General features: G+C 33.2%; 1 protein-coding gene across 1 annotated transcript; it reads right to left on the reverse strand.

The window, feature by feature from the left end:
• Nucleotides 1–10,768: 10,768 nt before the first annotated feature.
• Nucleotides 10,769–14,119, reverse strand: LOC107920259 (rop guanine nucleotide exchange factor 1). The gene is made up of 5 exons (XM_016849873.2): nt 13,548–14,119; nt 13,112–13,228; nt 12,512–13,011; nt 11,788–12,141; nt 10,769–11,444 (listed from the first exon to the last, which is right to left on the reverse strand). Exons 1-5 carry the CDS (start codon nt 13,828–13,830, stop codon nt 11,013–11,015), a joined length of 1,686 nt encoding a protein of 561 aa, XP_016705362.1. The 5' UTR covers nt 13,831–14,119; the 3' UTR covers nt 10,769–11,012.
• Between the last annotated feature and the right edge of the window lie 344 nt (nt 14,120–14,463).

A 14,463-nucleotide genomic window follows, 5' to 3' on the forward strand; every position in this document is an offset into this window, starting at 1 on the left:
ATTTGGCATATCGTTGCTAACTTCCACTGAGAGTACAAGAATGCAGTCTGGCTGAAAGTTGTGAAAATGGGTAAAATATGGTTTCAATATATGTTTTAATGTTATTAATACTAGGACAAATTAATTCGAGACTGTAACTTATCTTTTCTTAATACATACACAGTGTATAAGTTAGAGCCACACCTTCTCTGGAAAAGGATGACTAGACTTTAGGGTGACATGAAAGGTGAAATGAACACTCCTTTCTGATAGTGGTTGGGTACTATGGAGCTATGGTAATGAGCTCAAAGTTTCGATGGTGAGTTTTGATATAATTATATGACCGCCAACCTGGCAAAGGCGGTTAACTCCGTGTTGAGGAAAACACGACATCTTCCGATTTCATTATCAGTTACATTCTACAGGCTACCTACCTTGATGCCAATAATAGGGCTAAAACAAGTCAACCAAATGAAGGCGAGACACGTGTTTGTTAAAGATGTCAGGAATGAAATGGATGTGAACCGTCGGAAGGCAAGGTTGATGAATTTAAAAATATATTTACGATAGTTTAAAACGTTTCGAGTTATAGAGTTCATCGATCGTCAACATGGTATCCCACCTAGGTCTTACGGAGTTGATCTTCGAAAAAGACGATATGAATACAGGAAATTCCAAACACTTTATTATCCCTGTGCTCGTGCCTCGATGAATACTGAATAGTTTATTAATGAGGTGTACACTCTCGAACGCACGTTACATGTTTGGGAAAACGAGTTCCCTATCCTGCGTAATTTGTCTACACGAGAGGTGCCTCCGACGACTTTTGCGCTTGTCCCGGACAAAGGGTTGCATAAGAATCTGAAAGGTCGTCTGCAAGTAACCAAAATCCATAGTAAAATGAACATAGTAGAAAAATCGTATGCCTTTAACATTTGCTTGGGAAGAGTGGAGTATTATGATGGTAATGGGCTGAAGATATCAAACATCATTGATGATCTCGAATCCGAATAATCAGAACTAGGTCTGAGAAACTCCAAATGATATCTGTAGCCTAATTAACCCTTGAAATAGTTATCAACCCCCAATTTTAGATGATAAGAACTACCCCTTAACTTAGACTTCGACTCGGGTTCGGACGAGGGCTCTGACTAGTGTTTAGGTGTAGGAGGGGAATATAGAAGGGAATGAGAGGGTTGCCCAAGCTGTTGCATGTGAGGGGTGACTACCATTGATTCCACCAAATAAATACAATTTCTCTATTTTGAAGTACCACTGTATATACTCTAATAAGAGCTCCAAACTGGAAAAAAGATCCATATGAGGTCTCTGCCCCATCTAGTAGTTCGACACTGCAACATATTGTTGATACGCTACCATCTAGTTCAATCCTTGATTCCCCATCTTGTTAATTCTGTAGATCTTCCCTCATTCTACTGGCAATTCCAAGATGTATTGTATGCACTATAACGCCCCTAACCTGAATCCGTCACCGAAATAGAGTTACGGAGCATTACCGGAGTTACTAATTTATTTATTAGATATTTTATTTCATCTAACGTTTATATTTGGAACCAATGAAAATCAATCATATTGTTTATTTTTCTCAACATGTTTTACTTGAATTTATTACTCGTCTCAATATACTTAATTTCCTTGTATCAACGTATCAAAGATAATAACATTTTGACATATCATGATAAATATCATTCTCTTGCCATTTCTTCATAAACATAAATCAGGTAATTCATTATATCGATATTTTATGCAGTTAAAAATAAAATTCTTGCAATTTAATCCTTATTTCCTGCCGTTATTCTCATACAAATTGATAACAACCCATGTATTCTATAAAATATCAGAATTTTTCATAATTTCAACACTTTTCAATTTAATCATTAAAACATGTTTTTTTCCTCGATCTAGAACTAAATTAATAATTTTATTCAATTTTTAAATTTTAAATAATAAAATAATCCACTTCATGCAAATTGGTTATTTCTAACTTTTTACAAATTTGCCCGTAAAGTTTTACTTTTATTCAATTTAGTCCCTGAGCCTAAAACATGAAAATTAGCTATACTAGCTGAATATTCATAAAATTAGCTATGCTAGCTGAATATTCATACATATTTCCCTCCTCCTCCTCTCCATTCCACATCCTTAATTTATATAATATGCTTATAAGTAGCATTATCTATAATTTCACTATTTACTTATATGTATATTCAAAGCTGTCCATTTGAGTCATAGTCACTAAATTATTTATATCTTGAGCTACAGAACTCCAAATTAAGATCCATTAATTTTACCTGAAACTATACTCACATGTATTATTACCATAAAATTTTCAGAATTTTTGGTTTAGCCAATTAGTATAGTTTATTCATTAAAATCTCCCCTGTTTTACTATTTGACAGTTCTGACCACTCTTCACTAAAGTTTAATTCTCTTTAAACAGAATTCAAATGATGTTAAAATTTGTTTCTTATAAAAATATAATCATTAAGGAATCTAACCATATAAAGTATGTCCCAAAATTATTTTTGTATAATTTTTAATGATTTTTCCAAGTCAGAACAGGGGATCTCAAAATCATTCTGAACCAGTCTCACAAAAATATAAATATTTCAAAATATATAATTCCTTTATTTTATATATTTCTTTTATATGAAAATAGACTCAATAAGCTTTAATTTCATATCTCACTCAGCTTCTAATTCAATTTCTACCATTTTTGGTGATTTTTAAAAGTTAGCCTATTGCTACTGTCCAAAACTACTTTAGTGCAACATATTGATTACCAAGTTTATAACACTCTTATTTCCATTCTCTACCATATTTCCCATTATTTTCTCTCATTTCCCTTCACTAATATATCAAGAACATGGATCCTTATATAAGAAAACTCTACCTTAACATCATTTTCATGCTTTTGATATTACCTTACATGAGAAACTCTACTTAAAATATATTGAAATATTAAAATTCTTACCTTGCCCCATTGATTTTAATCTTTAACTTGATTTTTCTCTCTCCTTCAGCTTCTATTTCTTAAATCCAACTTGATATTCCAACTCCCCTGAGTCTCCTTAACATTTTTCTCTCTTGGTAGCTATGAAAATTCTTTTGATGGGTGAATTTTTGGTGGAATGACTAAATTGTAAAGAAATGAAAGTTTACTCTTCTCTTTTCTTTCTAACGTGGGATGCATGAAAATGATGGTGTTGTTCCCTCCTTTTTTTTCCTTTCCATACACACATATATATACTAAATAAAATAATAAAATAATAATAAATATCTTATTAAAATATTAAATAAATAACTATAAAATATCACCAACATCATCATTACTTTCTAGATTTCTCTCTCTTCCAATTGACCATTTTTGCCCTTTGTGATCTTTTAAAATTCCATTCTTGATTCATCACTTAATTTGGTAAAATTGCAATTTAGTCCCTCATAATTCTTTACCTATTCAATTTGGTCCTTATTCATCAATTTTCCTTGGTTTCTAAATCATTCCACCCTTAAAATATTTGCACTATTAGTCTTTCGACTTTTTCATATTTACACTTTAATCCCTCAAATTTTAAGTATTTATTCTTGGGCCACAAAACTTTTCTCACTTTTACAATTTAGTCCTTTCCAGAATCAATATGTCATAATATACTTCCTAGTGACATAACTCAATTTTCCTCTTCTTGTCACTTTATTTCCTTATTTTACTGTATTAAGGATAATATATCACTGTAGAAATTTTCGGGGTGTTACATGCACCCAAACTATCGCATTACTCGATCCCCGTGATATCACTCCACTATTTGGAAATTGATAATGGGTGAGTTAATGCACTACAGGTGTGAGTGGATGTGATCAGACGCCGGAATAACAGTCGCAATGTCTGGGAAGGAATAGGGCATCCAAATGAACTACACAATTAATAACATGGTTATCTTAACACGTGTCAAATAAGATAAATAAAATAATTGTATGTTCCGAATAACTTACCCCCTCCTCGACGTATGTCTCCATCATCTGATGGTTTATTAGAATCGTGTATAACCTCTCAATACCCAAATTGGTACTCTATTTACAAAAGAAAAAAACTTGTTAGAATAAATTTGCACAAAAAATATCAAATAATTGTTATAATACTTAAATTTTATCACTTATTTACAAGTAGAAATACATATGCTTGATGACTAACTGATGTCAAGAAAGACATCTGGTAAAGCGCCCAAGATTACAGCAATATGAGGCAATTTCCTATGTTCACAGTACAAGGTTTTGTCGTCCAGCAAAGCTCATAATACAACATAGCTAGTACTGCTGAACCCCAACTTTACGAATAGATATTATGCAAATCAGTTAACAAGGGCAAATACATCAAGTGGACCTTGTTGTTGTTCATATCCAGCCTAAGTACACCCCCTATAATGTGCATAATGTACGCTCGAGCAGCACACATCACCTTTCGCTCAGTGGCAGTACTCGATAAATGCTCGAAATTGGCCTTCAAACATGAAAGCCTCAAACCCGTAAGTTTTGACTCAATATCACCGTGCGAGACTCCCAGTAAGTTATAATAAAGGGTGGTTGACTTAAAGATCATAGTTACACCCGTAATTGCACTCCCGTTGATAGGGAGCTCGAGTTGCAGTGCAACATCCTCTAGTGTGATGGTGCACTTCCCACATGACAAATGAAATGTGTAGGTCTCCGGGCGCCACCGTTTAACCAAAGTGGATATTAAGTCGTACAATAAATCAAACGTCCAGATTAATGCTGCTGATCCAAATCTGACTGATTCCAAGTATGGCATGAGACGTTCATCCAACAGATAACTTACATCGTTCACATGACCCCTCAATGAGTGGTACGAGCCCTAAAAATATTAAATTACCGAAATAGTTAGTATAACCTAATTTAATTTCGTAAATGACATGAAACTTTTTATAAGGTACCCGTGAGTGACAAATAACAATTTTATTACCATCACATTAACCGTTTTTTATATGTGATTATCATGTTAATCAAAGAACCAATTTAGATATCTGTAATTTAAAAAAAATTAAGTTCAATTAGCTTGTTACAAAAAAACACATTTTGGTAGGTAAATAATTTTTATTTGGGTCTTTTTATCCTAATAATTGTAGAAGCAATATTAAAATACAGAAACGGGACACCCTAGTAATTTTTTAAAAATAATACATTTCAATAATTAATTTCTACGGAGGTCCATTTTCAATAATTATCAAAACACATTAATAATACAATAAATATAATACACTAATAATATATTAACAAAAATACTAAACAGTTTGGTGCACATCACATTTTTTGCCATACTATTTTAGTATATAATAAACTTATTTATACTACTTAAGTAAATAAATACCAAAAAAAAAATATCTCATAAATTCCAACTCAATGGTCCCATTTTTTACCTACATAGAAAAAACAAAAAAATTTATGTTAGAACAATAAAACTATCTCAACATAATAAACCTAATGGGACTAATATTGTTATTTGAATATAATAAAAGCCATAAAAAATACGAATAAAAAAAATAAAACAGAAACATACCTACATATTTTCTTTCAAACAACCTTCCTTTCTTACAAAAATAATATGAATCTGAATAAATAAAAACAACAAAAAATAACATTTATAACCTATAAATAAAAAAAAACACTAAACAAAATACCTCTTTTGATCTTTTCTGTTTAAACCCCAAATAAAATCCTCTTTTAATTTTTTTAAACCCTTTTTTCATTATAATCCTAAAGAAAACCCTTTAATCCCTCTTTTTTTCAAACCCTAAATAAAACCCATAAATCTATTTTTTTGTTCAAACTCTAAACTAAACCCAAAACTAAACAGACCCCAAAATTTTTTTTCCTTTTCTCCTTCCTTTCTCTTCTATCTTCTCTACTATTCTCTTTTTTTTTCCCTTCTCCTTCTCTTTTCTATTCTACTAGTCTCTTTTTCTTTCTTTTTTACCTTCTCGTTCTCTTCTCAAACTCTTCCCCTATTTTCTTTTTTTTTTCTTTTTTCACATTAGGGGACCATTGTTATAAGGTCCCCGACAACCCAATTTCACGAGACCGTTAAGGGTCTCGTCCCATCACCCAGCAGCAGTAACAGCCTTCCAAGGGTTAACATCGATGTCGCTTGTCAGGTAGCCTTAACCAGTGATGGTGCCACCTGTCAAGAAGGCTTCACTAGCTTTCTTGGGTTCCATTTCTGTATTCAAGTTTCGGGTTGTATTCAGGTTAGTGGATTGTGTTTGATGTTGCCTACCAGTTAAACTTCTTCAATAAAAAAATCAATTTTTCTTTTTTTTTAATGGAATACTAGCGTGTGTTGAAAAAAGGTGGTGGTGTCACCTCTCCACCACCTTCAGCATACCACTTCAGTAATTAATGTTGGTGGAATACTATTTCGGATATTTATTAATTTTTTTTAAAAATTATATAGGTAAAAAAAACTTTATATTTTAAAAGATAAACAAAAATAGTTAATTCAATCACTATAAAGTTGATAATGAAATGATGCCAAGAAAAAATACAAAGTCTAGTGGTAAGATGTAGTATGTGGTGTAGTACATGAGTCAGCATATGATTTAGCACACATAAAGATAAAACAAGAGAAAAAATACAAAAATAGTGTTAATGTAGTTTAAATTTAATCTGTATTTGCGAGAACTTACCTAAATACATTTAATATAAACTCACCTTCAATTCATTTCAAACATATATGCACACTCCTTTAATAAATCATAATCCCACCAACTAGCTATGAATAGGATAACAAGCTTGGTTAATAGATCAAGATTATGATAAAGAGATAAGTGGGATATAATCTTTTTATAACCAAGTGGCTGATCTTTTATATTTTACCATTATCAAAAGTAAATAAATCATTGCAGAAATTGAGGATGGGTTTTTGGAGTTAGTTCACCCTCGCGGGATCGCGACCCTTTGTCTCGTTCATTGTAACACGTGTGTCGCCCATGGCATAAGGGGCATGATTTTTGGAAAATACAGACATCATATATATAATAAGGGTAATTACATGTTATTTTTTACTATCATGATAAGTTAGCCCAAATCAAAAGTGATCTAATTTGGTTAAAATTTTATTGGATTTTAATTATTAAATAAAGTATGTGTCAAATATGTGTAGATACTCTAGTAATTGAGTTCTACTCAAATTCTAATTAATGATGGGCTAATTAGAATTTGATTAACTAATATGTCAAGGTTATAAATATTAGAGTTATGGTCCCCAAAATGTACACAATATATCTTTTCTAATATATCCCATCATTAGGAAAGAGAGCAGATATTCTCTAAATTTCTTGTGTGCTAGTAAAACTTCAAGGAATTCATAGATTCAGGTACGCTTCCGCATCTAGTTTTGTTCTTGATTTATTCTTGATGATTTGACATGATAGATCCTGGTTTATTAAGTTTTATTTCAGATTTATTTTACAAATTCTAACAATGATGACTTGATGTCATCCTCACCCTCCTCCGACTTATCACCGGCAATCTACTCAGGGTTCCAAACTCAACGGTGGCAACTAAACACAAGGGTTGTGCTTGTTGCGGGACTTAATCCAACACCTTACGACACAAGCTGATGACAGCTTTGCACCCCCTGTGTCCACATTCCCGAAGGCACCCCTCTTTTTCAAGAGGATTCATGGCATGTCAAGTCCTGATAAGGTTCTTCACTTTGCATCAAATTAAACCACATGCTCCACCACTTGTACGACCCCCGTCAATTCCTTTAAGTTTCATTCTTGTGAACGTACTCCCCATGCAGGATAAAGTGAAAAATTATTTTCTTATTAACCAAAGAAGTCATCGAAGATTAGGACTTTTCTTCACGAAATCGACTATCTTAATCGATTGAGTCTTTCTTTTTTGGTTAATTTATACTTAGGGTTTGTTTGTTTACATCTAAAAGATTTTACGGAAAATGTTTTCTGCATTTTCCTGTTTTTGTTTCATAGAAAATAATTTGGTCAATGAAAAATGACTTACAGGCTAAGGTAAAATAAACCCTTTTTCCTATAAAATGACTTACCTTTTGAAAAGCGTAAGTCATTTTCCGGAAAAGAGCTCATCTATAGATAATTTTATTTTTGTATAAAAATTAACTTAAATCAAGTTTAATATTATTACATTGATATTATTTTTATTTTTTAAATATTTAAAATATTATATTTTTTAATATTATTAAACATACATATTTAATTATTTATATTTAGTCATATAATAAATTATTAATATAATAAATATAATTTATTTTTTTAATAAAATTATTTAATATTTCAATTTTATTTTAATAATAAATTTTAAAATTAAATAATATTATTCACATATTATTGAAAATATTCAATATTAATACTTTAATAATAAATATTTATTACAATTATAAATATATTAATAATAAATGATTAGTAGTATAAAGGTTAAAATATGTCATAAGTCTATGTACACTTCACAGATTTGTAATTTAGTCTTTGTACTTTTATTTTCAAGAATTTAGTCTCTTTACTTTTCAAATTTGAAAATCAAGTCCAATTGTTGACATCGTTAATTTTTTTGTCAGTTTTGTTGATGTCACATTTTTAAATAAAAATACTCATTTAGTAGTCCTGTAATTAGAAAATGACGTTGTAATGAATCTGAATTTAACATAATATTTTTAATATATGCAAAAACAATGTAAAATATAAAATTATAGATAAAAAAATTCAATTAAGCAATGAAAAAATAAGAAAATCTCAAATGTATGTTTGTTTAATTGAAAATAACTTTTATGAAATATTTTTAAGAAATCTACCAAACAACAGAAAATATTTTATACAGATTCATCCAAACACCAGAAAATATTAACTTTTCTAGAAAAGTAAATCATTTTCCAAAAATAATTTTCCGGAAATTATTTTCAGTGAAACAAATGGAGTCTTACATAAAAATAAGTATCTTCTTCATACGGCAAATAAAATATCATAATTTTTCTATATAAAAATATTACAATAAGTCTCAATGCCAAAACTGTGAATTATCTATAAGACTAAAATGAGATGTATCAAATCCTTAAACCACATTGTGAAACACAATTCAAGCTTTACATCAATAATATCTCATTTTTGCATTTTTTTTTTTACTAAACGACTATACCAGCAAAATCTGTAGCCAGTTAAACCAAATATTGGTTCAAACAACTTCTGCTTTGAACAAATAAAACCAAAGGAAGTGCTAGTATTAATTGATAACCACATTCCAAACTCATGTTTTTTAGGCTTCAATCTTATGGTTTTTCAATAACAGGGAATTACCAAGACAACTTAACTTCCCCAAGAATTAAGTTAAAAGGCTCCCCTTTCGAGTTATATGTAATGTATAAATGCTCAAATTGTGTTGAATTTAAGTAAATTAAAAGGAGCAGTAAATAAATAAACAAATTATTTAATATCTCTGATAGAAATAGAGAGACATATATTATGTTATTTTATGTTAAGTATTATATACAACAAAACATTCCAGCTCTAGAAACTTCGTCTCCATCACCAAGTTCCTGCACAATTTTTTGTTACGAGAGACCCCTGGAAGCCCAACATGTGGGCACTGTTCAAGTTCCTTTGAGCAGAAGCCTGGATATACTGTCATTTTCTTTCGGGGCAACTTTTTATTGTATACATATTCTGTGCAACGATCTTCTTTTTTTGGTTCTCAAGAAATTGAAGAATCGTTGTCTTGGTTGACAATTGTAAGCCCTTCATTGTGAAAATGCATAGCATTTGACCAAAGTCAAAAGAATTCTTCGGCCTCTATGTGCATTGAAGATGTTCAAATTTTTTTTCCTAGGAATGTCTTTCTTTTTGTATCTACTTTACGCTAAGGTCATCAACTTCATCATCAAAGCCAGAATAAAAAAAAAACAAAACAAAAAAGCAAGTTTTTATTGTCTGTTATTTAATTTGATCATATGTTTATATAAAAACAAAATATGGCAGGGAGTCAGGCAGCTGTTGCCCCTTATTATAGTAGATGCGAGTGCAACGCAAAACCTGTGAGCCCTAACTCCCACCGGAGCTTCTAGTTCTCATAGCCAAACGTTACCCTTCTCCCATATACCTCCCTTCACGAAAACATGGTAGATTTGAAGAGTATCTGAGCCATATTGCCAGAACCACCTTTTACCTTGTTAAATTGTCTCACCCTAACTAAACACAACCCCCTGCCTGCTGGTTGGTCAAAATCCGAGATAGAGCTCGCGGTGTCAAAACACAACTGTTGAATCCTTTTTCAGATTATCAGCAGGAACCTCTTCCGGAAAACTTCCCAAAGGTATTGGATTTAGCCAACTTTCAAGTCATTGAATTGTGTCATCAATATATGGTTTAATATGAATTATATATTGTTCATCTTTTGGATCCTCAATACCGAGACTACAGGATGAAAGTAGTCTTCTTGCACTCAAGTACCGATTGTAATGAGAATATAATGCTCGCCTTATTTGGGTACTTTGTAGAGGGTTCGACTTTTATGATGTTCGGAGAAAACAAAAAGATCGTGCTTGAAAATGTGGGTGACCTGAGGATATTATCTCATCTAATGGGAAGAACTATAGTGATTGACCCAGAAGGAAGAACTATAGTGATTGACCCATGCTTAAACGTTAGTTTCCTAACACATGTAGAATGTTTCCGCACTTTGTTAATCCATAAAACTGGCTATGTGGAGATGAAAGTGCGACCCAAAATGGACCACCAAAAAAATTAACAATTCGATTTAAGCATAATCTTTTTTTTTCCTTGGCTAACACGATTTGAAGTTAAAATAGACCAAAAGGAAATCAAAACTTTGAGACTCGTACTCCTAATGGTAAGAAATGTACATGATTACATCCAGCGAATCCTCTTTAATCTGTCAGCAACCAATGAAACTATGCAATTTTTTCTACTATTCATAGAACTTACCTCACGCAGGGTCATGAATCTTCGGCTTCAATCTCTCTCATGAGCATTTTCAGAAACTCTTCTCGCACTGAGGCTCCGTGTATATGAACACACCCTCTCAAATTCAACTGCACATGGTTTTCCGAATTTCCAATTGGATTCCTCCTTAAGAATGTTTCTCTTCAAAGAGGAAGGTGCCCTTCCAGGGCTTCCAGTGAGCGGGGTTGAAGAACAGAAGGTTGGCGTTGCAAAAGGAGAGGCATAAGGAGTGTGCTGAATTGAGAAGGGGCTTGGGGACATTCGTTTTTGGATTGGAAGACCACCCAATCCTCTCCTGTCGAAAAGGGAAACTGTTTCTGCCTCAGCACAGCGCTTGATAACATCGTTAACATAAAGGACATCATCTATTCTTGCCATAATGTTGAAGGCCAAACTCTCCATCACCCTTGAGTAGCTTTCAAGAATTGATTGCCCAACATCCTGCAATTAAAACACAATAATGGGGGTGGGGGTTGCTTAGTATAACAAGAAGAAGGATGCAAGCCATGAATGTATAAACAATGTGAGACCCACTGCTACATCATATGCCAACTACTAGATGACTTTAAGGCTAATTGTAAATTCACTCATTATAAGCTCCATCACCCCTTTAAAAAGCTGTGGTCCAAGATGAATGATGGTAGTTACACAAAATTATATTTCTATCCTCACTAATTAACCAATGAGCTTCCAAAATCACATTTATAAGGAGACATGGTTTGACAAACGCATGATAGAATGATTCTTTATACTTTCTTTCCCCATAAAGAATTATGAGGAATACCTTATTATATTGAATTTTGCTCATATCCAATGATGTCTGTGGAAGACCAGGAAAACGACGCCTCAAGCAATGTAAGAGGGTCTCAGCTCTTTGGGCCAGAAAATTATTCTTTTCACTAATGGAAACAAGACCTTTAACCTTTCCACCCCACGAGGAGCGCTTAACTTTGATGTCATTAATGCGTTTCCTTTGATCTTTGAGCTTGCAAACATGCACTGCTGCCTCAATCCTGTTAGTTACTTCCAGAGTGTGATGTTCGGTTGATAGATCAAGGCAATCAAGTAGACATTCTGGCGAGAATTGATCAGCTGTTATGTAGCGGTAGATGATATCTCCTAGACAAGCCTTTCCATTCTGATGGCAAAGAAAATTTGTTAACATTCAAATCAAGTGTAAGAAAACTTATGCTAAAAAACAGTTATGTCACAATAGCTGTCCCAAAGAGCCGTCCATGCAACAGTTATTTTGACGTTCAATGGGAGAAATGTGAGCACGCATGTTTGTTCCCTTCCAAAGCTATTTTTTAACTTTCCAATCCTAATTTGAGCACCTTCCTTTACTAGCAGGTCTCTTGATAGAGATGCTCCATAGGAAACTATCAATCTGAAAGCTGATAGATCAATGCTGAATACCAGCCATTAATATTCAAGAATTATTACCCAATGTAGAGAACCAATGCATGATAGCTAATACGGTTTATTCAGAAATAAACACAGTCGAATACCTTTGGTAAGTTCTCCAAGTAAGCAGTAGGTATCTCCATCTCTGCAAGCACATTGCTATTAATTGCCATGGCTGCCTTAAGTACTTGGTTCGTGCAATCCCTGCATTGTTGCAACTTCTTCCTTGCATCCTCTGACAAGCCGTTTGGTGGCACTTTTGGACAAGGCAACCACCACTTCTCTTCACAAGCTTCACAATCACCACCATCATCCACGACTATCCCCCGATCAACATACCAAAACTCTGTCTCACAAAACCCATCAAGTATGGTAATCAACATTGCATCAAGCTTCTTAAGGGCGGGAAGGTTTACATACAAATCTAAGCGTGGCCTTGTGACCATGACTTCGTATGTGCGTCCACCAGGGAATTGTTGTATAGATGGCACAAGGTCAACAATCGAATCACTCACACACAAGAGCCAGTCCATTTCTCTCCTCCACATTGCCTTCTTCTGCGGTGCTAATGGCTCTAACCTCCACAGCTGACCAAAGACGGTCGCTGCCATAACAAACAAGAATACCACTTAGCTTAAAAGAAAATTTAATTTAAACAATACCTAAATAAAAGTAAACGAAACTATAAGCAAAATCACACCAACCAGAGAGATTGGTGATGGCATTCGAAATGGCAAGTGCACTACACACTCCATGCCCACCTCCAGACATGTCTTCTCCTAAAAGAAGCTTAGCAAATCTCTCCTTCATCATCTCAATTTCTGCGTAACATTCAAAAATTATCAATAATCGAGTTGAAATGAAAAGGAAAAAAAACGATAAATAATTATAAATCAAGCAGATTAATCTTCCTCTGTTGAAAGCTAAATTTTCCAAAAAATTCCGAAACCGAGATCGATTTTACACTAACAGAAGAACAGGATATAATTAAAAAAATACTAAAAAAAGGCTACAAATAGAAGCAAGCAAAATCATTTCGCTCATAAACTGACCAAGCATAAATCTATATCTCGCGTAAGCCTATAACTAACCAAAATGTTGAAGAAAATTTCCAAAATAAACAAAAGAAAAATGAAATACCAGACAAATTGGTGTCCCGTTTCTCAGGCTTCTCATCATCCCATATCACCACATCCTTCCCTCCAATCACCGGCAACATCAACGGCACCTGAAAACCGAACCTTCCAGCAGCCGGTAACCTTGGAGACGATGAGGTCATGGAACTGGAGCAACCTTCTCCATCGAACCGCCGATATGAGAAGCTACTACAACTCTCCGATTCACTCACATCTGCACTCAAACTATAACTCCCGCACCGCTCGCTCTGCTCATCAAAGCCATCATCTGAAGATACACTTCCCATGATCTTTTTAATCACAAAATTCAATGGTTAAGAGAAACAAATCCCTAAGGACGCATTTGATAATAATGCGAATAAATTCTGCTCCTCTGGCTAAAATTGTGTTACTGTGCGTCTACATGCTTAGTACTGTCATGGGTTTTGTGGTACTGATGATGTCTTTTTGTGGCGAAAGCAAAAGAGACGGCGTTTGACGGTACTTGTCTTTTCCGTTATGTTCTGGTCTTACCATCCGACACGGACCTTTTCCTTTGGGCCATCTCTGTTTCGGTGTTTCCTCTTTAATCTTTATGATATGGTAACGTTAAATTTTTTAAATCTAATTATTTTGATCGATTAATTTTTTGATTTAGGTGATTGAAAGTATAGATATTTAAATTATTATTATGAGTATGCGATGATTTGATTATCATTTATTTAAAGGTTGAGACAGGCTATAAGTAATGTTAGGTATTTTATAATAAAAAAATATTAATTTAGATAAATTATATAGTTGGTCACTTAATTTTTAGAGAATTTTCATTTTAGTCACCTAAAATGAATTTTTTACAATTTCATCACTCAACTTTTAATGTGCTTCCATTTTAGTCACCCAACCGTTCAATCTCTAGCGGCGGTTAACTATACACGCCAGTC

This window comes from Gossypium hirsutum, chromosome A01 (assembly GCF_007990345.1).
Source record: "Gossypium hirsutum isolate 1008001.06 chromosome A01, Gossypium_hirsutum_v2.1, whole genome shotgun sequence".
NCBI lineage: Eukaryota > Viridiplantae > Streptophyta > Magnoliopsida > Malvales > Malvaceae > Gossypium > Gossypium hirsutum.